At 53.8% G+C, this 23940-nt stretch overlaps 4 protein-coding genes across 4 annotated transcripts; 2 read left to right on the forward strand and 2 right to left on the reverse strand.

Annotated features, from left to right (window-relative positions):
- Nucleotides 1-2246: 2246 nt before the first annotated feature.
- On the forward strand, nucleotides 2247-2808 carry BDP55DRAFT_729442 (uncharacterized protein; the record flags this gene model as incomplete). Its single annotated transcript, XM_060579568.1, has 2 exons — nucleotides 2247-2724; nucleotides 2789-2808. 2 exons carry the CDS (start codon nucleotides 2247-2249, stop codon nucleotides 2806-2808), a joined length of 498 nt encoding a protein of 165 aa, XP_060428799.1.
- A 9535-nt stretch (nucleotides 2809-12343) lies between these two features.
- Nucleotides 12344-13465, forward strand: BDP55DRAFT_553622 (uncharacterized protein; the record flags this gene model as incomplete). The annotated part of the gene is made up of 2 exons (XM_060569309.1): nucleotides 12344-12536; nucleotides 12693-13465. 2 exons carry the CDS (start codon nucleotides 12344-12346, stop codon nucleotides 13463-13465), a joined length of 966 nt encoding a protein of 321 aa, XP_060428800.1.
- Nucleotides 13466-13911: 446 nt separating this feature from the next.
- BDP55DRAFT_666342 (pyridoxamine 5'-phosphate oxidase) lies at nucleotides 13912-15490 on the reverse strand. Its single transcript, XM_060575100.1, has 2 exons — nucleotides 14954-15490; nucleotides 13912-14723 (listed from the first exon to the last, which is right to left on the reverse strand). The coding sequence occupies exons 1-2, from the start codon at nucleotides 15033-15035 to the stop codon at nucleotides 14002-14004; spliced, it is 804 nt and encodes a 267-aa protein (XP_060428801.1). The 5' UTR covers nucleotides 15036-15490; the 3' UTR covers nucleotides 13912-14001.
- A 152-nt stretch (nucleotides 15491-15642) lies between these two features.
- BDP55DRAFT_666344 (carbamoyl-phosphate synthase) lies at nucleotides 15643-23357 on the reverse strand. The gene is made up of 3 exons (XM_060575101.1): nucleotides 22321-23357; nucleotides 16239-22267; nucleotides 15643-16186 (listed from the first exon to the last, which is right to left on the reverse strand). Exons 1-3 carry the CDS (start codon nucleotides 22934-22936, stop codon nucleotides 16130-16132), a joined length of 6702 nt encoding a protein of 2233 aa, XP_060428802.1. The 5' UTR covers nucleotides 22937-23357; the 3' UTR covers nucleotides 15643-16129.
- Between the last annotated feature and the right edge of the window lie 583 nt (nucleotides 23358-23940).

Below are 23940 nucleotides of genomic sequence, written 5' to 3' on the forward strand. Positions count from 1 at the left end.
CATTGAGAACAATTTCCTCTTGGGGGGAATAAGATGACAACATCTGCATTCCGTCCTCCTCCCTCAGGTCTACTGCATCAAAAGTCGACAGCAAAATGTGGTACCGAGATGCGCTCGTCAAACGCAAATCCAACCCTCTTCTTCCCGGAAGCGCAGAGCATCCGGATTGCGGGGGAGGAAGACGTCAAAAGAAGGAAAAAACAGGGTGACATCTGCAGCCCTGTTGGTCCTTGTTGTCAATGCCATGGAGGGAAGATGCCTCATCGACAAAAGCCTGAGACACTTGGAGGGGTTCGGGGTTGGTGAGCCGAACAGGGGGATCCGACGAGGGTGCATAACAACTCGACAGCAGTGAAGGAAAAGGGCGGTGTTGATGTTGCAGTTTGCGCCCGGACCGCTTGTCAGTGACGCTAGAGGTTCTGACTTGCTGGAAGAGGAGAATTGCGGGGTTTGGAACAGCCAATGAATGGCTAAGATCATGTGGCAGGGGCCTTAAAACGGTCCGAGAGAGACAAATGGACCCCACTGACACGAGTTTAAACAGCCGCTAAACCTTAGTTGAGCCGCTCCGACGTCAACAGTACGTACAGTACCTCAGGTCCCGCCTGAGCTGTCTCTCTTGATTATTTGCATCCCGTCAAGTCGTTGTGCAGACTGTGCCGACTGTGCCAATCGCAACTACTAATGCTCATTCCCTAGAACGAGCAGAAAACCACGCTATTCTCCTCTCCATCCGATGATCAATGTCACCCTGGCCCAACGCATCGCCGGCGAGCCGGCTCGGCAGTCTCCTAAGGCAGAGCGCACATCCTGACGCGAGTGCAACGAAGCCCAACTTCATCCCGTCTTTAAGCTGTCAGAGACCCCAGTGGCCCAGCCTTAGGACGGACCCATCGGACCTTCCGTCACCCGGCCAAGAATTTTCTGTCTCTAGCAGCTGCGCAGGTCTTTCGGATGACACATACCTGTCATCACAGCTTCGTCCCATCCCGCTGCGTCTGACTGCCACAGTGCCACCCTTGCTTCTATAGCCTTTTTTTCTTTCCGACTCCATCGCATTATCGCCGCATAGTCCCAACACCACCCTCACAAAACCTGTGATCAAACCAGCGTCTTTCACGGCTGCTTCTACTCCATCAGACCCTTCGAAACAGACTTTGGCTCGGTTCTGGGTGTAGATCTCTTGAGTCTATTCCAGTTTCCGTCACCCCTCGTCCTCAAAGCTTGCGGGAAGAAAATCTCTGCTGGAAGGTCCATGTGCCGGCTTGGCGATGGCTGGGACGAAAATTTCCGCGTCACCATTCCGTCGGCCGAGTAGCCGCAGGACCCGCCAAGTAAGGTTATTTGGGCATTGCGTTGCTTGGCCCACGGGGACATCAATGACCTTGCCTCGATTCGTTTCCTTGAAGTTGACACTGATAACTCGCTCTCGTCACGGCCAAGTTTCTTACTGCTACACGTTCTTGCTCAACCTATCTATCTTGATGATTACAACAATCTACAGAAATCAAATATCGAGATGAGAGGTCCATGAGGTAAACCTAAACGCTTGAGTATGATGACCTTCATGGCCTATCACACCCTTCGCTGGAATCACCAGCCATCCCAATACAGGTCGCTAGATCGAGCCAAGGGTCGCATCTCTTCCGTCATCCGAAGAAACGTCCTCTATCCCATGCTATACGCGTCCCCTCGTGACCCCTAGTCTCAATTCCCCTGTCAACCCGTTTGATCCAACAATGTTCCGTACCAGCGATATCGAGACTCTGATACGCATCGGATCACTCGTTCACGACTCTTCCGAGCGCAAATCGTACCTTAATTCACCTTGGCAATGGCCCAAACGCCTCATGCCTTGCTGAACAGTTCAGACGTCGACGTAGACCCTTCTTGGCTCCAAGTATCTTGGCTTCTGTTCCGTCGACATATAAGCCATCGTCTCGCCGCGAGTAGGAGACAAATTCTTTTTTACTTCTCCATCCACACGCATTCAAGTCTTTCATCCAGTCCGATCTCACTCATTCCCTTCATTCATTCTCTTCAGAGGTGAGTCTCATATCAAGACCCGAACGAGAATACCCTACTTACTCGAAACTAGCTGTGCTCGTTGTTCTCTTCACTCCTTTCAAGTCGTTTACCAAAAAACCAAAACCACTCTTTACAGGAACATCAAGAGCTGTGCTCTCTTCATACATAATACCTTTTTAATCAACCCAAATCTCTCAAAACCCACACCACCTCCCAAAATGCGTTTCTCAACCATCATCCTCTCCACCCTCACCGCCTTCGCGGCCGCGGCACCCGTCACGGACACCCTCGAACCCCGCCAAGGCAACAACAACAACAAAAACAACATCGACCTCGCCAACCTCAACAACCTCCAAGGCTTCCGCAACCTCGATCTTAACTACCTCCTCGCCCTCAACAACCTCAACCTCCAGGGGCTCGGCCAGCTGGGCCAGGTCAACAACCTCAACCTCGCCGCCTTCCAGAACCTGTTTGCGGCCCAAAACTTTGACCTCAACGCCCTGCTGCAGCTGCAGCAGCTGTCCACCGTGCTCGCGATCCAGCAGCAGGGCGTGTTTGGCAACGTCAACCTGGCGCAGCTGAACCTCGGCGGGTTGAACCTCGGGCTCATTGGCGGGGTTGGGCAGGTGAACTTGGGCCAGTTTATCGATCAGGGCTTGGTTGGGCAGATCAACCAGGTCGTTCAGCAGTCTTCTGGTGAGTTTTGACCTGGCATATGGACTCTTGGCTTCCGAACGCTAATCATTGGGGGTTTGTGCAGTCGTTGTTGTTGGCAAATAAGCCCTCTACATCTTTTATTCATGGGATGGGGCGATGTAATGCATTCATAAATGGGACACGGATTGTCACATTCAGGATATGGTGTTTCAACCTCTTTTCTTTTCTCTCTTAATGACCGGCGCATGAACTTTCCTTGATTCTACAAACTTGGGGGGACTTGGTCAATACAGGTACTAGAATCAAGATGGCATGTATGGATATAGGTACCGTGACAAATGACGAATCCTCATCCAGATCAACTTTCCCCTACTTATGAATGGTAAAATGGTATGAAATTCTTAGTGACGCTGGTGATATGGTTTCAGTGAAGTTGCTGTCATTAGTCCAATTCAAGTTCCTAGACCTAGATACAAAGTCACCAGGTCTAGTGAAAACAATCGAGACATGACGCACCCGAGACCTAGGCTTGTGTTTGATCTTCAAGCAAATGGCAGAATAAGCCCCAATACTAGTCACCAGTACATATGGTACTTTGTATGTCCGTGGAAGGTTAAGAAGTTTCAAGAGCACGAGTGCTCTCAAGTAGCTTTTGAAACACAGTAATCTCGAGGTCCTCACAAAAACCTGCCAGGTCTTGCCTGTCATGCCGAAAATCTCTTTGGTGCGGTCTCTTATTCGTGTTCAGTCATCGAGACCGCGATCAAGATAGCAAGGAGAGCATCCGTCTAGGCTAACATCACTTTCACCATGCCGGTACGCTCGTTCCCCCTATCGCCGAGTCTCCCACCAGACGCGCAGCTCTGTCCGAATTTCCTACCAAAAACGTGTCTTGTCACCTCCCCTCGTGATCTTGTTGTCGTTTGCTGACTGCATAAACCCCCGCAACGACTCTCCTCAGCTCACATATAGTGTCGGAGCTTCCACTTGATCATCCCAAGCGTGTTAAACATCTCAAACAGCATTTTACGATGCGAGAACAAGCAGAGATCTCACAAGAGTCATTCAGGCGTGTTAGAGATAGCAACGCTCCCGAATACAGCTGGATACAAAATGCCACGAGAGATGGAATATGACAGCGCCCGATCAGTTGCTCCGATCATCCACCAGGACTCTTCCAAAGCATGCTCACATTGTCTGTCGGCCCAAAGCAGAAATCCGACTTCTCCTTCTCAATATAGATCACCATCCCATCGACAACACTCGCACAACCAGACTTCGCCGCATCGCCTCTCAAGGAGTGTTCTGCCCCCTTACTCCGACAGCGTAGGCTCTAAAAGTCCACACAAGGCATGCGATCCCGAACTCAAGCCAGTGGCGTTAGCTTTCCACATCCATTGAGTGATTTTCTTACTGAATATCAGTGACACTGTACAAGAGCAAACAGCCGGAAACAATGTAACCTGTGATACAAGGCCCATATCCCAGATTGGGACATATCCCCAAAGACGACAGGCGGGGACGTGAAAGCACACAGCCATACCAAATGTCCAAGTTACCATATCGATTTTGTCCTTTGGTTTATGATGCTACATTCCTCGAGTATTATATCGCCGGCAATATATCGGGACCAAAGAAAGCACAAAGTGTCATCGTTGGTAAATATTACTCTCCGCCAGCAGCACCACCCAATCCATCTTCATCGTATGAGGTATCCAGCGCTCAACTTGAACACAACGTCAGATACCACACAGTAATGGAGTTGGAAGCTACACGTGGATCTTCCTTACTGGGGCCATTCGATATCTTGCGCAGCACGTGTGCCGCTGCAAATACCTTTCAACCACCATCACGGCATAAGTCCTCCCAAATCCCGTGTGTACACTTCTTACACGTTGGGCCCAAGTAAGACTAGTACATGTAGACAGCAATAAGTTCACCCATTGCCCGAAAGAAAAGTTTCCATCACAGCAACCTGAAGAACCTGTCTGACTGTGGTATGTTCTAGCAGCCTGATTATCATTGCAGCTTGGTTGCCATGTTTGTCACCAAAAGAGCACGTGGGATCTCCGTACACACACACACACACACATACAAACAACGCACAAACCTACCAACTGTAAATCCATTTTGCACATGATCTGATTTCGTACTACACTACAATTCCACAAAGCAGGCACCCACACATCCCCGACAAATAGAAACACACACACTTGCGACCCATCTCCAGAATTCCGCAGCTCCAACCATTAATATTTCCCCTTTCCCTTCCGGTGGAAAGCCTGCACGGGAAGAGAGTCCGAGAGACTGCGAGCCGGAGCTGGCCGACTTGCATATGTGGGGAGAGAGACACACACGGGAGCCCCAAAAGAAAAGTCCACCCAAAAATGGGAATCCTTGGCGGGGAGTCCGAAGATTAACCCCGTATTGACATGTCTCTTGCGACTGTCGATCTTTCGGTATAAAAAGACGTCTTTTTTTTTTGTGGAAACATGCGAATTTTCTCAGGGAGAAAAGGACGCGGGCACGCAGAGAAAATCAGCTATAGCCAGCCCGCTGCCCGTCGTTAGGAGAACCGGACCGAAGAGGGATTTTGCGAGACAAAAACGGGTCCTCCGTGGGCGTAGGGGGGAACTCCCGATGCTCGGCATTCTTGGAGACGGTTGCCTCCTCCCACCCGCCGGAATACGAAATGCATTGGCATCTTGGCAAGCACTTGTTACGGAGAGTCAGGAGACAAGCATACCGAAAACCAAACAAGACAAAAAGAAAAAAGAAAGTATAATGACCCAAAGAGGTTACTTCTTTCGAGACTTGCTGATGCAATGTCGCCATTTGTGGCAGGTCTGCCAAGTCAGAGAGAGGGGTGACTAGGAATCATTCCTGTTGGGTCAGAAACGAAAATTCCGTGGGCGCATTGTGTGAGGCTGACATGTTCGCAACGGGATGGCGCAGCTCAAGTCTAAGATCCCCTGAGTGAGATTTATTGGAATTGGCGACTGTTACCTTAGGTTAGGCTGTCAGCTCTGTGGGAGCTGAAAAGAGAAAAAGCCTCGTCAGACTTGCAGCAAGCATATGCACTCACTACATGTGCAGCTTGACGAAGCCAACCAAGGAACAGCAATGGGGTGTTGTCCAACCTCTCAAGACCTTACGCTCAATTTCCCACTTGTTCTGCACAACTTCGGCTCTGGCGTTGTCATAAGCTCAACTGAAGCGTGCTGCCGCACGCTCGCGCGGGAGACACACAGAGCCCGTGACCCGGCCCCGGGCCGGAACCCTCAACTCGTGCCCGACCGGTCGGGGTGGACCGAAGCGGACGTGATTGGACTACGTCTCATAGCCCGCACGAACGGGGCTGCAGGCAAGAGGCGGGGGAAGCTCTAAATTTCTGGGAGAGGCACGCGTTGCATGGGGCCGAGGGGAACCATAACTTGCAGGTGATTATCGGGGTGCATGCATGACAGACTTTAGATGCGGATCTTTGGTGAGTCGATCAGTTTCGTAGCCGCAGAAAACTGATGGTGTACCAGTGCCCGCGGAAGCTGCGCTATCGCGGGCAGAGATTTCCTCGTCGGCTGGTCCAAAGTTTGATGACGAGCAGACGAAGGAAGACTTGGCAGGCCTCGTTGAGGCTTGGTTGTGCGCTCGGACGACGCCCCGTGGGATAGCCGTTTGGCAGGCCATTTGGCATTGCCAGCGAGTCCGTCAGACGCTCTGATGAACATGGCCGCGGCTAATGACCCGCTAGGAGCTCCCTCGTGGCTGCGTGGCATCCCGCTTGCGCCGCTTGCGGCGACAAAGCCTCCGTCGGGCGCCTGTTGACCGAAGCCATTACGCCTGTGTTAAGCCACTGGCTCAGGTAAGAGTGCTGCGACGAAGGCATGAAGGTTGGGTTGAGGGTCATATGCGGCGGTCTAGGGCACCTCCCGCAAATCCAGACCCAACCGCTCGATTCAACCCATCCAAACGTCATGTTCATCGTGGGTTGTAGTGTAAAGCAAATCATGAAAGAAACTTGGTCAAGTGGGGAAAGGCTCATGGGAACCGCTGGTTCTGCTAGTAGCGGCATACGCCGGCGAGATTAAGATCGACCCGGAGTTATGGAAGCTGGTAGTGGACGACTACGGCATCGCCTTTTTCGACCCTTGGAAGATCTGGACCCTGGACATCTGATAAACCACCCGGAAACGAGCAGAGGTCTGGTTGAGACTCTGAGAGCTGCGAAGCGTTCGCGACCAACGTCGCTTAATGCCAAAGCTCCATGTGCCGATTCGATTCATAGTGGCGGATATTTCCAAACAAAGAATCGCTTTGGGGAGCTCCAAGGTTCGACTCCGTACTGCAAAGCTTTAGCCCTCATAGACGCACCCGAGCCATAGGCGAAAAGATGGGCGATTTTGGACCCTGAGCGATGGATGAGTGACGTGGGGAGGCAGGGAATTAATCGCCTCGCAGCGCAGGAGCTCCGGGATGAACAGAGCGTCCTATTCTGACACACGATCATCTGCAATACGGCCGTGGTCGACGGCTACGTCCACTGGCACGACGACACGACTGCACTGACAGTCGAGATTTTTTTTGCGTTCGCAGGAGCAAGGCAGCAGAATTATGTTGTGGGGAAAGCTGTCTCTGGAGGAAGGCTGTGCGTGTGCTCATCCATAGTCTGACCGTCCGAGCTCGAGGTGTTGGGACGCTGGGAGTCTTGGGGCCGGAAATAGGGGATGATCTGACGTATGGCGCATTGTCGATGGGCCGAACAGGGAGCGGGTTTATGCAGTGACGCGGAGAGTGTTATGCAAACCACCAGCGTTTGGTCTCTGGTCTCTGGCGCTAGCAGAGGTTTCCAAGGCAAGGCTGGGACCCCAAACGATGGTGGTCGGGATATGCTGTATGTCAGTGGTTCTCTTAGAGTCCTGGGTGCTCAGTGCTGTAGGGGCTTATGCATGTCAAGTTCAGGTGCTCTTGGGTAATTCATCGTCCCATCGGTTGCGCGCGTGAGATGAATGGGACGGTGTGGTTTGTGTCTGCATGGTGGTTGCATTCTCGCGAAGCCGGTTGCGGCCAAGTCAGGTACGGATGCATTAGGTGTGGGATTGAGGTTTAGGTTTCGTTGGCTGGAAGGATCGAGATATCCGCAGCCCGAGGCCAAAGTCGACTACGATGAGATGCAGATGCGGATGCAGATGCAGCACCGGCCGTACACGAACGAGCTTGATCTGCCGCAGCAATCGAGCACTTGCCATTTGCCAATCCCTTCTGCTTGTGTCGGGCTCGCCTAGACCACGATGCAGCGGGCGTTGGCCATGATCGTGGAAGCAGGTCTCGACTGCTAATGTCAAATAAGAGAACAAAGGGGGAGAGACATAGGGTATCGGTATGGACCGGATGACAGGAACAAGACGCCGAAATGGGAATAAGTACGAAGTAGGTATTCGTAGCGTGATGCGGTTCAAGACCCGAGGACTGTTGCAACCGCGCTTCGTAGCGGCTACCTTGTTGGACCAAAGGGCCGAGTCTCTACCCCAGAGTCCCGGCACCGAGGTGGGGGTGAAAACTTGGAAGAGAACAAAGGGACTGGTGAGGAGGCCTTGTCAGTTGTTGCTCACTGGAATGCTGAATTGTCGCTTGTGTTCCATCGGGTTCAAGGTGTTTCTTCCCAAGGAGGAATAAATCTGCCATTTGGCGCGGCCGTGGCCGTGGCTGGATTAGCACGTCACTATCCGTAGACGCTACGCAGAGACCTAGGGTCCCAGGGTGTGCCGAACACGGCGTGCTGCAAACCCACGGAGCAGAGTTCAAGGGTCCATGGCCGTCGACGTTGCTGTGATGTTGGTCACGATCCACGTCAAGATCGAGGTTGGCGGCTTCGTGGCAACTTGCAAGGTGGTTGAGGTGAGACCGTGAGAAGATCGTGGGTAGTCTGGGCGGGCGGACAGACGGGCGGCTTCCACCTCGGGAGGTCAGTTAGACTGAACCTTGAGCTTGTGGAGATGATAAGATGTACTTTGGAGGTACCTCGGGGAGTTCCACCACGATATGAAGGGTCGTGATGGTTGATGAGCGTATCCGTACTGTTCCTTTTGCAGGGAGTCTTGGAGGGCTGTCTGCTGGATAGGCAAATGAATGGCTTGATAGGCTGTTCGGTTGCCTCTCCTTGACTCTTGACTTCTTGGGGGCTCAGAGGTTGAGAGTTGAGACTGACCGCCTGCAGTGAAGAGTTGCCGCCTTTGCCATGCAGAGGCTTAGAACCCACACAATCGGATAGTCGCATCAGATGTTGTCTTGTTGGAGAATGGAGCTGAGGGGAGAAGAGATCCATCTGGCAAAGTGACAGGTCACAGAAGGCGTCCCCGAAATGCGACGAGGCAGGTACCGGGGACGGGTACTTGCCTGGTTCGTGAGTCCACCGCTGGCTCACCTCCCTTCACCACCTGCTGCTCACCTTGGATGTACTTAGTACCTTCTTCTCTATGCTTAGGTAAGGCAGTTTCGGTTCATCTTCGCTGCCACTGGCATTTGGACTGAGATCACAGGCGTGAGACTGAGACTGAGGGACCCCAGCAGTTGCCAGTACGTACCTCGCTCCGTCACCAGCTCAGCCCAGCTTTCAGCGGGTCCTTTGGGCCTGTAATCCCCACTCCAACCCACTGGACGAACTCCCTTTGACACCCAAATTAGCACTCGGCCACTCGCTGAGGGCTGTCGTCACGGTGAGCCAGAGAAGCAGAACGACATGGCTAGGTTGTCCCTGGTTGCCGTCCAGGAACCTTGCCCCCCTTCTCGAAGAACAAGACTCGCAAGTTCGCAACATAAACGCGCAACACACGACACCAAGTGACCACTCACACACCAATGTCCAAAGGGCAACTCGTGCGAGAGATTCTCCTTGGATGTTTCCTTGGAGATTCCTTGAGGGAGGAGTGCAGCAAGGTTTGCTTGGCCTTCCCGTATCCATGTGGTCCATCGGAAAATACCACCAGTCAGGATGCAATGGATTGGCAATGGCACCATCTGATCGACCATCCGTGTGACAAAGCCCGCCGTTCCTGGATGTGCCGTGGTCAAACAGAACTGGGCCGCCTGTTTGAGCGCCTTGAGCAAAGCCTGTCTTGCCCTTTTTCTTTTCCCCGATTCGATCCCTTTCTCGGATAGGTAATGAGGCACGGGGGTGTACAGTGTAGGGACGGAGACACGGAAACCGCAAAAGCTGCCACACCTACTGTGTAATCAAGGCTTTGGCTTCTGATTGAATGTTTGAAAGCTGCAAGCCTTAGGAGGGGATTCGGTGCATGATCTGAGACTCAGACGACGGAGGCAGACCCGAGACGGGATGGCAGCATTGGCACTGTGATCATCAGGATGGGTTGATGAGGGGATGCCCGAAGCCAGACCCAACTGCCGTCCATACGTCCAACGTCATCAAGCCATGCTCATGTACTGGTGTTCTGAAGGGGGCAAGGGAAGAGAGAGAGAGAGAGAGAGAGAGATAGCTGGGTGTGTTATGATCTGAGGCCAGGGAATAAGCCAGCAGGCATCATCAACAACACAGTCAAGACTGGCTGCGGCGTGCGCCGGCCTACCTTTTTGCTGCCCAGGGCGCACACTGCACAGGACTGACGCGAGCGTTTCGTCTACAATGGGCAAAAAGGGAAACAAAATTTGCCAGCCATCGACGCAAGATTCCCAAAGCCGGGATGCCTGTCTTCTTCGTTGCGTCAGCCACCGTCACTAATTGTCTTGTGGATGGGCAACACAACAAGCGACCGGAGTGGTTGGGATGGAAATTTGAGTATCCGTACGAGTAACTGAAACGACTTTTCTTGATTCCGCGTCTAATGTCTGGGCATGTCTGGGTATCACCGCTGCTGGGTAAGGCAACCTGTGCCTGTGTAAGCGTTGGATTTGTTTGGGTTTCTGTTCATCTGACTCTTGCAAAGTATGGATAACATCAACACCAATCCATGCCAAGTGGGAATTGATGGATGAGGTCAAGTCTTTCTGCCCAAGACTCGCATGCTTGGTTTGCCATGACCGAATGATACTAGTCAATAAAGCATGCATCCAGATGCAAGAGAATGGGCACCTATTCAGACTTCGTACCCATCCGTCCACTAGGTATCCGTACTTGAGGTGGTTGTCGAGCGAGTGGCCAGTTTTTGCCGCATTTTGTCACTTTGTTTTGTGCCCGTATTCCCAATTTCTCGCTTCCCTTCTTCTCTTTCCAACTCCATACATTGATCCTCGCCCACATTGCTGCTGGCCCCCCTCCCCTGCCGGGCCTGCCCTCGTTCTTGCAGATGCGCTAAAGAGCCGAGAGGGAAAAGAGGACCATTGCCGGGGGTTTCCTTTTCGTTTTCCCTTGCCAAGTTGCCGTTGTACCCCTGTCTCGGTGCCCTCTTCTCGGCCCTCGTCCACGTCGTCTTCGGTTCTTACCTACGGGTTATCCGCACCGCCTATTTCGTTGTCCACCACTTGCTAGCTACTTTACCATCGTACGGAAAGCAATGCTCCCGGAACGAAGACTCGAGAGGGGGTGTGAAGATTACACAGTAGAAACAAAAGACAGCGAGACAGAGAAAGATACCTAGACCAGAGAGAAAACGCCAAACCAGATGATCCCGCTCAGACAGCGCGCTAGAAGTGAAGGAGTGAAAGAAAACCAAAGTTGCCAAAGAAAAGGTACGCGCGAGGTACATCGGAAGTGTACAGGGGGGAGCCACTGGGGTCACTGGGGGGCCACTGGGGGGGGGGCTTTGGACACAGAGCGCAGCATCGCATCAACACGGACCATTCTGCACTACTGTGCAGCAGCACCTCCACCCCAACCTACCTGTATTCATACTCCCTACGCAGTAATGACATGAGCGAGGAGAGGGTCCCAGTTGTCCCGCCCATGTCTTTCCTCTTCTTCGTAGGTTGTTAGGTACGAACCCACTTGGTGCATCGCCCACCGCCGAAATACCTTCTCAGAGAATCCCAGAATCCCAGAATCCCAGAATCCCAGCTCTGCTATCCGTGGACCGTAGCCCGTCCATCTTCCCGCTCCTCGCGACTCGTTTCCCAAACCCGACTCAGCCTTACTTCGCTTTATGAACCCTGCATAACTTACAGCAACGGCATCTGGATCCTCTCTCTCCAAGTTCGAACCCCCTTTCTGATGTATCCATACACTCATTGCTACTAGGTACGGAGCATGTACTCGGACCTGGCAATCCCAATCCCAAGTCCAATCCCACGCCCGTCCATCACCCACCATCCACCATCCACCACCCACCACCCAACTCACTACATATACCGCCCCGACCTCCCACCTCATCCATGCCTCTCCTCTTGTGCTCTCCTACTCACCTCTCTAACCCGACATTGCGTGATCACGTTTACGACCGAGTACGAGTTACTGCCCTAATCACACACCCGAATACAAGTTGCATACGAATATGAGCAGCACCCCCTACTGCTCAGGACCGAGGACAGGAAGAGTTGGCTTTTACGACGTTTACTACCCACGACCGACACGATCCACCAACAGATAATTTTCTACCCGTTTTGCTATTGTTGCTGTTAAAAAACGGGAACCACTTCGCACACATACATTCCAATAAAAACAATTACCACACCCAAGAGCCAGAGCCGCGGGCACGAGACACAAGACAAGATGGGCAACATGGCGAGACAGGTCCAAAACACCGACTACTCGGACGACGAATACGGAGCCGAGGACGCCTACTTCACCTACCGACCCCTCTCTAATCTTCCCACCCCGCCACCTTCATCCAGGAATTCTTCCGCCCACCAGAGCCCGAAAACGGCCTTGGAAGAAGGCGACATCCTGCAAGAAAAGTTCCTTGGTACGTGCAGACGAATTACGTGATGGGGCGGATGGGGGAAGCTTTGGCAACCCTCACAAACTTACCCCGTGTGCTCCAACCCTCGTTCGTTCGATGCGCATACTCCAAATGCAATATATCATCTGCAATGTAATGCTAACCTCCCCGCGCTTGCAGGCCCCGCCATCCACCTCGTCAACCTCGTTCCCACGTCAGCTTCCCTCTCGACCCCGTCGGTGCCTCTCGTCCAGGTCATGCTCAGCCGGTCCGGGCTCCCGCTCGAGACCATCGCCTTGGCAGTCTGCATCCTCGACTCTCTCAACTCCAAGTTCGCCCTGAGCTGGCGCCTGCAGTGCCCCCTGCTCGTCGATGGCTCCTCCTACAACAAACGCCACACCCTCGGCCACAGCCCTCTCCTCGACCGTCGGCGCCAGCAGCAGCTGCACATCGACTCGGTCCAGCCCGAGCTCATCATCCTGTCTGCCCTCATCATCGCCGCTAAGTTCACCGACGACTGCCACGATTCGACATCATACTATTCGTCAAACTGGGGCAAGGATACTTGGTCGTGCGAGCAGATCAACGTGACGGAACGTTGCATCTGCGAGAACCTCAACTACCGCATCAAGCCCCTAGTCGACGATGAGGATCTCCTCGCCGATACCATGGTTGATATGCAGTTGGCCGCACGGCACTACAACTCGGCCCGCCCCGTCCAACCCCACGAGATGGGTCACAGCAAGAGCAAGAGCATGACAATCGGTACCGGTACCGCCGTGATTGGCCTGGGTCTGCAGCTGACACCCGTTGACACACCCAAATCTGAAGCCGAGTCATTTGGTGATGATGTGCGTGCGGCACTCGAGAAGACGACCTTTAGCGGGGACTACATGTCCTTGACCTTTTCGGGCAACGACATGGGTCTGTCTCCAGTCGGCGAGGAGTTTTAAGGAACGAAGTTGGAACATAAAAGGCACGACGGGACAATCAGCGAGCGAGCGTTTTTGTTTGACTGTCATGATGGTTGACTTGCATGCCCTGCGGGACACCGAGTTCATCTCGGTTGAACAGCACATCTGCATGAGCCCCTTCGGCTTGTTGTATACTGAGGGGGCGACATCATTTTTTCCAAAGCTTGAACGTTTTTTCTAAGGATACCAAAACCTCGGCCTCGAAGAGGTCTCGACGGGTTACGCATCTTGTAATTTTTCTTGGGCGATCAATTGAGCTGGCGTATATGGTGGACAGGGGATTTATCGGATGGGGGTTTGGGATCAAGGTCGCGATACTGGAAATCATGGTTCATCTTTTTTATCATACCCTATTTGATAATGTAGTCCTGGAAAGACAACATTCATTTTCTCACTCAAACATGTCGTTTTCTACACATTGGTTTCGTTTGATGAGTTGCTTGTGATAATACGTCGTGACTCTGAACAATGACAACATAACCATGTCTTATACCTAGTGACTACACCATCACCGCCTACGGGCTCAACCTATTAATCGTCCACGTATCCTCCTCGCCCTCCACCTTGTCATACACAAACCGATCATGAAGCCGACTATCCCTCCCCTGCCAAAATTCAACCCTCTCCGGCACAACCCTCAACCCGCCCCAAAACTCAGGCACCGGAATCGTGTCCTGGCCCTCAAACTTTTCCTCCACCTCCTTCACCCACCCCTCCAACTGCGCCCTCCCATCATCCTGCCCCTCCCCGCCCTCGCCCTTCATGCCCTCCCGCGGCTCCAACACCTGACTCTGCCGCGAAGCCCACGCCCCGATCCGGCTCCCGCGCACGCGGGTGTCGTAGTACACCTGACTCTCCTCCCTACTCAACCTCTCCGCCGTGCCTTCAACCCTCACCTGCCTCTGCAGCGCCTCCCACCAGAACGTCAGGCTCGCGTGGGGGTTTGTCTCGAGGTCGGCCGCTTTGCGGGACGTGCCGAGGTTGGTGTAGACTACGAAGCCGCCCTTGCTGTCGAGCTCCTTGAGGTAGACCATGCGGGCGGAGACGCGGCCGGAGGGGAGGTGTGCCGTGGAGAGGGTGCATGTTTCGGGGTGCGGGACGGCGTGGGTTTCTTGGGCTGCTGTGAACCAGGTGTTGAATTGGTGGGTTGGCGAGGTGGGGTGGAGGGCGGGGAGGGAGAGGCGGCCTAGGGTGAATTGGGAGGCGCGGGTGTTTTGGGAGGAGCCCGAGGGTGCGACTTGGGGATGTTAGTTTTTTTTTTCCCCTTTGGTGTTTTTGGCGAGGGGGAGGTGAGGTGAGGTGAGGTGGGATGAGATAGGAGAAGCAGGATGAAGGTGAGAGGAGAGGAAGCTCTGTTCTTTCTCGACCTTCCATCGTCATCATCTACAATCCCGGTGATCCGGGTCTACTTCTCCTCCCCTCATCATGCCTCTTCGCCCGGGACGCCGTGAGTGAGAGAAAACTTACAAATGAGCTTCTCGCTCTCGGGAGGCGGATGCAGAGCCATCTTGAGCGATCTCGAGAATCTATATGCGAGGCCGGGCCGCATATGCAAGCAGTCTTAGCAACCTCAACTTGCCGAGAGTCCTTGTTCACCGAGCTTTCCTTACTACACACAACATTCTCATCAGCTGATGGAGGGGTAGAAGGGGGGCGTACTTGTGAGTAGGGAAGAAGCGACTCACAAGCAAGATGCTATGTGCACGTACGTTTCAGATCAATGCAGCTTGGGATTTGTTGTGCTACTCGATATCGTGAGGGAGTGTGGTGTGGTGTTGGATGTATGTAGATCCGTGAGTAAGAGTGAGGTGATGTACGCGTTTAAAAATAAAAAAAGTGTACGCATGTCATGACTTGACTTTCCCTCTCATGATGCTTGCATTTGAGTGAGGGGCACCCAGCTGCAGCAAAATGCCCCACATTCCCCGAGCACGTTCGTTCGTGCTGAGGTGGGTGGACAACCGCAGAATGTTCCACTCGTTCTTCTTCACACCACGGGTAGACATCGGATTGTATGTAGGCGCAGCCGCGCAGCGCGCAGAACACCCGACAACGGGTCCCGTTTCCGTGGAGCTGATGAGGTGCGCAGCAGGGATCAGCCCAGCAGTCCTCCGATCGGACCACTTGATGACTACACATTTAGAGACACAACACACAACACACACGAGACACGGAACACACATACACGCAAGACACACACATAACGCAACAGACCAAACAAACGTATTTCATTCCATACATACGACGGGAAAGGGGGTATCATATCGTAAGAAAACGCCATCCAAATACGCAAGATACGTAAGACACGCAACGTACGCAACAAACGTAACGCAACGCACTATACGCACTATACGCACTGCCCAAAACACCTCTAAACCCAAATAAAACATGTAATCCCTCTTACACCACGACGTCGTAATGGCGCGAGCCAAGCAACGGACGTCTGACGGCGCGCTTTCTTATACGCCAGTTTTGAGGAATAGTTGCTTCCTACTTTCTGTGTCTATACTATCATCCCGAAAAAAGAAAAGCCCGAAACCCAAAACACCAAACAGTTCTCAAAACTTTTTTGCACGTATGCTTTTTTTCTCATGTCCAGGTTCCCCGTACAATTAGGAAAGAAAGCCAAAAGAAATCTCATCTCTATGGTGCCATAACCAACGCAAGCAAAGCCATGCGGCAGTACAGACCATATCTCATCTGTGCAACTTGTCAGCATTCATGCTCAAATCTAAAGGGTCAAGGGACTTACCTGTCTGAAGTACGCCGCACGCTGGTCAGTGTCAACCTCGGGCGCAATCTCCTCGTTTCTCGGGAGAGGGTGCAGGATGCACATGTCTCTCTTGGCCGACTTGAGGGTGCGGTTGTCGATGCGGTACGAGTTCTTGACCTTCTCGTAGTCCTCCACCGTCGGGAATCTCTCCTTCTGGACGCGAGTGCAGTAGAGCACGTCACTCTTGGCCAGGATCTCGGGAGTAAGGTCCTCAGACTCGCAAAGGAGCTGGCCAGACTCGACCAAGAAGTTGCGCACATCGTTAGGCAGAGCAAGTCCCTTGGGAGAGACAAGCTGAACCTGGACGCCGTAGTCGCGAAGGAGGTAGATCAGGGAGTGAACGGGGCGGCCGTAGAGCAGGTCACCAACAAAGGTGATGGTAAGACCTTGGACGGTTCCAAGCTCCTCACGAATGGTGAAGAGATCAAGGAAGGCCTGAGTGGGGTGCTCCTTGCTGCCGTTACCACCATTGATGACGGGAACAGGTGAGTATCTCTTAGCAATCTCGACGCTGTGCTCGTCAGGGTGGCGGAGAACGACGGCGTCACCGTAGCAGCCAAGGGTGCGCAGAGTGTCTTGCAGAGACTCGCCCTTCTGAACCGAAGATTGCGAGGTGGCAATGGCGACGGTGCGGCCACCAAGTCTCTGCATCGCGGCATCGAAGGAGGCAGAAGTGCGGGTCGAAGGCTCGTAGAACAAGGTGCAGAGGACGCGGCCCCGCAGAACGTTCAAGACACCCTCGCGCTGGACGCCCAGACGCATCTGCTGGGCAACAGTGAACAGGTGGTGAAGATCAGCACGGGTGTACTGGCTGACAGACAGACAGCTGTGGCTCTTCCAGGACGATGGCTGCGACAGGAGATCCTGGAGCTTGGAGCCAACGGCCGGGTGAAGAGGGGCGGGAAGACCAAAGTCCTCGAATCCACTGTTGCTCTTGTTAGGGAGGTAGCCGTCGGTGGGCCGGAGCTTCGTGGGCCTGGAAGTGTTGAACAGCGACGGGCGACGATCACGAGGGCTGTCGGGGTTGGTCAAAGACTGCAGCTGAGGCTTGATCACGGGAGACATGGGCAGAGCGCCGTGAGTGGACATGTCCTTGCCAAGAGCAGGCAGAGCCAGCAGCTCACCATCCAGGCAGACGGTCTGGTCCTGGAAGGTCACACGCTGAACGGAACCGCGCATGGTGCGGCCAGCGAAAGGAGACCAGCCGTTGGTGTTGTGCACAGCGTAAGGACGGTCAATCTCGACCTCGACGCTGGTTCCAACCTGCTCGTGGAGCTCAAAGATCTCCTTGGGGTTGTCGTAGAGACGAGCCTTGACATCGTCGACGGTCAGCTTGCCCTCGGTAACGGAGGTGAGGAGCAGAGGCAGAGCGTCGGCAATGCCAACAGAGGGATCGGCGGCCTTGCCCAGAGAGCTAGCAAGCTGGTAAGGCAAGCTGCCGATGGAGAAGACGTCGATCGTGCTCAGGTGAGCCCAGAGAGCGTTCTGGTCAGCCTTGGTGGGGAGCAGAGCACAGTCGGGGAAGTCATCCTGTGAGAGGTACAGGGAGAAAATGGACACGTCGCATGTGACCTTCAAGCCCTTGGCCTTGCTAAGAGCAATGAGCTTGATGTCGTCCTTGGTGGAGACCGAGGTAACGTGGATTCTCCGGTTGTGCAGGCTGGCCAGGAGCAGGATGGAAGCCAGGTCGGTGAGCTTGGCATCAGTGACGATGGGCTTGTGCGCGGGCCACTTGTCGAAGTGGGCAGTGACGGCAGCGACCTTGCTAATGTTTCCAGACAGGTGGTTGAAGGGGATGAAGAGCGATCCGACCTCACCGGTGACGTGGCTGATACGGTCAGAATTGTCAGAGGTGGCAGTGACGGAGAAGTTGAAATCGCAGAATCCACCCTGCTTGCTGCTCTGCTGGGCGACCTTGAGGGTGACGGCATCAGTGATTGAGCCATCGACACCGACAGGCATGAAGCGGACCATGCTGAAACCGGCCGAGATCGAGGCCTTAGTGACAGCCTTGAGATCCCTGCTGCCGGTAGTGGCAATACCAGGAACGAAGGCGGCAACGTTGATCAAGCCAGGCAGAGAAATGGTGCGGTGGCTGGTCTGGAAGTCACGGCTGCCAATCTCGAGGCCAAAGTGGCGGGCAATAGCCTCGACGAGGATCTTGGCGTTCTTGACGTTGGTGACCAGAGGAACCTGGTAGTCGACAGCCATACGTCTGGTCTGGTAACCCTTACTCATGTAGTTGGCAGGACGGCGGTACTTGTTGTTGGAAGGCAAGTTGATGTAGAGATCAATCATGTTCTTGGCCAAGTGCTGAGTAAGAGAGAACTCGGAGCGCTGGTCCTCCTGCTCGTTGGCGAGGACTTCCAGGTACTGAACGGGAATGTTGTGCTCCTGAAGGAAGTCGGCAGTACCGGCAGTAGCGAACAGCTTGTAGCCGAGGCGGGCAAGCTTGTCGATCGCGGGCAGCATCTCCTTCTTGTCCTTGTAGGAACCGATGGACAGTAGGATGTTGGCTTTGGGGATCTTGAATCCGGTGGACATCAGAGCCTTGAGGTATGCCTCATACTTGTCGACACCGAAGCAGGCGACTTCACCAGTGGAAGCCATCTCAACACCCAAGACGGGGTCGGCGCCAGAGAGACGCGAGAAACTGAACTGAGGAACCTTGACACCGACGCAGTTGGGAGCGATATCGGTGGCAGGGTAGGCCTCGAACGGCTTGCCAGTGATGGCCTTGGTGGCCATCTCGATCATGTCGACACCCATGACCTTGGAAACGAAGGGGAACGAGCGAGAAGCACGAACGTTGCACTCAATGACCTTGATATCGTTGTCCTTGGCGATGAACTGAATGTTGAAGGGACCAGTAACGTTCAGAGCAGCACCAATCTTGCGAGTGGCCTCCTCGATTCTGGCAATGGTCTCGGGCTCCAAGTCCTGAGGAGGCAGAATGAGGGTGGCATCACCAGAGTGAACACCAGCGTTCTCGACGTGCTCAGAGATGAAGTGACCAATGACGACACCATCCTTGGCAACGGCATCCATCTCGATCTCCTTGGCGTTCTCAATGTACTTGGTGATAACGACAGGGTGCTCGCGGGAAACCTCAGCAGCCTGGGCCAGGTAGTTCTCGAGATCCTGCTCGGAGTAGACGGTGTTCATGGCAGCACCCGAAAGGACGTAAGAAGGTCGAACCAACACGGGGTAGGAGACGGCGTTGCAGAACTTCTTGGCCTCCTCGAAGCTAGTCAACTCCTTCCAGGTGGGCTGATCAACACCAATGGTGTCCAACATACGAGAGAACTTGTAGCGGTTCTCGGCGTTGTCGATCATCTCAGGAGAGGTACCGAGGATCTTGATGCCGGCACGATGGAGCGGCAGAGCAATGTTGTTGGGGGTTTGTCCACCCATGGCACCGAGAACACCACCAGCGTCTTCCAGCTGGTAGATATCGAGAATAGACTCCAAGCTGATGTTCTCGAAGTAAAGCTTGTCGGCCTCGTCGTAATCGGTACTGACGGTCTCGGGGTTGTAGTTGACCATGATAGTCTTAAAGCCATCCTGGCGAAGAGTGCGAATGGCACGAACAGAGCACCAATCGAATTCGACGGAAGAACCAATACGGTAGACACCAGATCCCAGGACCATGATACCGTGGTCGTCGAAAGAAACATCGCTCTCGCTCGCGTTGTAGGTCAGGTAGAGGTAGTTGGTGTAAGCAGGGAACTCAGCAGCAACGGTATCGATTTGCTTGACAAACGGCATGATGCTGGCCTCCTGTCTCAGGGATCGCACGGCGATCTCGTTGGAGCTCCAAAACTTGGCTAGCTGACGATCGGAGAAACCGAGTCTCTTGGCCTGAAGGAGGATGGCAGGGGACTTGGAGATATCGCTGGTGGTGTAGTTGGTCATGTTCTTGGCGAAGTCGCTCAAGCCCTTGAGTTTGTTGAGGAACCACTTGTCGATCTTGGTAAGCTCCCAGATCTTGTCAACAGTGTAGCCAGAGTGCATGGCGTTGGCAATGGCGAACAGACGCTGGTCAGAAGGAGTCTGCAGCTCGTCATCGATGGACATCAAAGCCTCGGTCTCGTTAAAGCCCAGGTTGTGGAAATCGATGGCGCGAATTGCCTTCTGGATGGCTTCCTCGAAGCTCCTGCCGATGCTCATGACCTCACCAACACTCTTCATGGAGGATCCAAGCTGGGTGGAAACGCGGGTGAACTTCTTCAAGTCCCAGCGGGGCATCTTGACGACGACGTAATCAAGCGAGGGCTCGAAGCAGGCGCAGGTGGACTTGGTGACGCTGTTGGCAATGTCCTTCAGGGGAATGCCGAGACCAAGCTTGGCAGCAATGAAAGCCAAGGGGTAGCCGGTGGCCTTGGAAGCAAGGGCTGAGGATCTCGACAGTCTGGCATTGACTTCGATGATGCAATACTCCCTAGAGAAAGGGTTCAGGGCATACTGAATGTTGCACTCTCCGACAACGCCCAAGTGACGAATGACGTTGACAGCTGTAGTACGGAGCATGTTGTAGTCCTCGTCAGACAAGGTCTGGGAGGGAGCTACAACGATGGAATCACCGGTATGGATACCAAGGGGATCGAAGTTCTCCATGTTACACACAGTGATGCAGTTGTCCTGGGCATCACGAACGACCTCGTACTCGATCTCCTTCCAGCCCTTCATACTGCGCTCGATGAGCACCTGAGGACTGGCGGCAAAAGCCTTGTTGCAGAGATCAAGAAGCTCGGCCTCGTTGTTGGCGAAACCACTGCCGAGACCTCCAAGAGCATAGGCGGCTCTGACAATGACGGGGAAACCAATGTCCTTGACGCAAGACATGGCCTCGTCAATGTTGCTTGCAGAAGCAGATTTGGCGCACTTCTCACCAATGGAGTCCATGCTGCGAGCGAAGAGCTCACGATCCTCGGTGGTGATGATGGTGTCAATGGGGGTACCGAGGACCTTGACACCGAGCTCCTCAAACTCGTCCTTCAGCTGGATACCAACTGATAGAGCAGTCTGTCCACCAAAGGTGACGTAGATGGCATCGGGTCTCTCGTACTGGATGACCTTGCGGACAAACTCTGCGTTGACCGGGAGGAAGTACACCTTGTCGGCAAGACCCTTGGAGGTCTGAATGGTCGCAATGTTGGGGTTGATCAGAACGGTGTAGATACCCTCCTCCTTAAGAGCCTTGATGGCCTGGGAGCCAGAGTAATCGAACTCTCCGGCCTGTCCAATACTGAGACCACCACTGCCCAGAATGAGGACCTTGCGGGGGTGGACACGAGGGTGAAGACGCTCGTTCTCCTCAATGGTGCCACCGGGGAACTTGACCGGGGCACTGAGCGCCTTTGGGTCGGCGGCGCACTCCTCAATGGTGCTGATGAAGACGTCAAAGAGGTACTCGGTGTCACGAGGACCGGGTGTGCTCTCGGGATGGAACTGCACACTGAAGTAAGGCTTAGAAAGATGGGCAATACCCTCGTTGCTGCCGTCGTTGGCGTTGACGAAGAGCTCCCTCCAGTCGGCCGTCAGGGACTTGGAGTCGACGGCGAAACCGTGGTTCTGAGAGGTGATGTGGCACTTTCCGGAGATCATGCTCGTGCAGGGAATGTTGTGACCTCTGTTGCCGAACTTCATCTTCTCGGTCTTGGCACCGGAGGCGCGGGCGAGCAGCTGGTGTCCCAGGCAAATACCGAAGACGGGAGTCTTGGTCTTGTCCATGGCAGCCTGGATGTTCTTGACGGTGTTCTCCAGCATGGCCGGGTCACCGGGACCGTTGGAGAGGAAGAGACCATCGTACTCTTCGCCGGCCTGCTTGACGAGGTCGTGGTCCCAGGGGCACACCAAGACTTCGACACCACGCTTGAGGAAGCACCTCAGCTGGTTGTACTTCATACCGACATCCAAGCACAGGACGCGGATAGGTCGACCGGAGGGGTGCTTCTTGACGGCAACGCTCGAGGGAGGCTTGTAGAGCTTAGGAGCCTTGATTGAAACTAGAATGGAGGATTAGCAAAAGCCGAGTCATAGACTTGTTGGTAGAACTCACCCTCAGCTACGAGGTTCTTCTCGTTGGGGTTCACCCAGTCAACAGTCTGGAAGTCCTCAATAGAGAAGGACGCAACGCCATTGACGTGACCGTTGGCGGTGCCGTTGGTCAGGTTCTTCTTCTGCAACAACAAGCGGCCAAGGGTGCTGCCCTGTGACCTCAGGTACTTTGTGAGTTGTCTGGTGTCGACGCCGTAAATGGCGGGGACGCCCTGCTCCTTGAGCCATGTGCCGAGAGAAGACTCTGCCAAGAAGTGGGAGTAGTCCTCGCCCGAGTATGAGTGGGCGACGAGACCAGCAATGTGGATCTGGGAGGACTCGAAGTGAGCGGGCAAGTCGCCCAGAAGCTCGTCAATGGTCTCCCGCGAAGGGACACCATAGTTGCCGACGAGAGGGAAGGTGATAACCAGAATCTGGCCACGGTACGAGGGGTCTGTCACCGACTCCGGATACCCCACCATTCCGGTCTGGAAAACAAGTTCTCCGGCGATGCTCTTCTGGGCACCGAAGCTGTAACCCTGGTAGACGGTACCATCGGGCAGCTCCAGAGCCATGAGGCCTTCGTCATCGGAGCCAACAATGCGGGCCGCAGCCGGGGGGTGGACGGTGGGCGACATTTTCGGTTGTGGGAGGAGTTTCTTCTGATTGATGCGGGGCAAAAGAAAAATGACGAGTGAAGGAACTCTCGGAGTGAAGAGGGTCTAAAGCAGCAACGATGTGAAAAAAAGAAGTGCTAGAGAAAGTGGCAGTCGCGAGCTCGTCAAAAGAGTCTCGTATGTTGGTTCGGGAGCTTCCCAGCGATCATCTGCCACGATAGATCTTCGGGAAGTTATGCAAGTTTCTAGACAACCATTGTCGGAGAAAGAAAAAAGGAAAAAGAGAGAAGGAGGAAGAGAAGAGCTAAACAGCAGGACCCAAAGACTTTTTACCTTACTCTGACAGTGAGAAAAAAAATTCACCTGGTTACCCCCCCTCCATGCTCAGGGCCTTCCCTCCCTGGGGGAGGAATCTGAGAGTGGATTGACCAATGATACAGGCACAATCCCTGGACGGTGGAGTCCCGGCTACGTTGACACAGATCTGCAACTGAAAAAAATACGGCTTGTGCTTCACCGAAACCGCAGGCGGTCAGTTCAAGGGAGTCTAGCGCCATCTATCAAGTGGGCAGAAAGTGGCAGAAAATGGCGGTAGGTTTGGGTCATTGCCGCTTCTAGCCATAGGGCGGGGGAATTAGCCCCGCGTCACCAGCACCAAAATTCACCAATGCCACCAACAGTCCGCCCTGATAGCTGAGGTTGCAGAATTTTGTCACAGTCTTGTCCCTGCAGAAATTTCTTTCCTTACCTCAAATTCACCTAGCTTGACTGGTCACTGATGGAGAGAGCCGTGAGAGGCGGGAGAAAACTATACTTAAACGGTGGCTGGCCACGAGTGGACCGTCCGCTTGTGAATCACTTCCAAAATTGGCCGAGTCACAATTGGAATGGACCGGGCTACTTGCAATAGTACGTCCCCCAAATAACCTTGTAAATCGGTGCGATCGATGTTGTGATTTACTTCGAGGGCATACCTACCTTAGGGCCACGAGTTTACAAAATTTTGATACCTTGGCTCGTCTGAA

The sequence above is a fragment of the Colletotrichum godetiae genome, assembly GCF_030913485.1.
Source record: "Colletotrichum godetiae strain CBS 193.32 chromosome Unknown BDP55scaffold_24, whole genome shotgun sequence".
Lineage (NCBI taxonomy): Eukaryota > Fungi > Ascomycota > Sordariomycetes > Glomerellales > Glomerellaceae > Colletotrichum > Colletotrichum godetiae.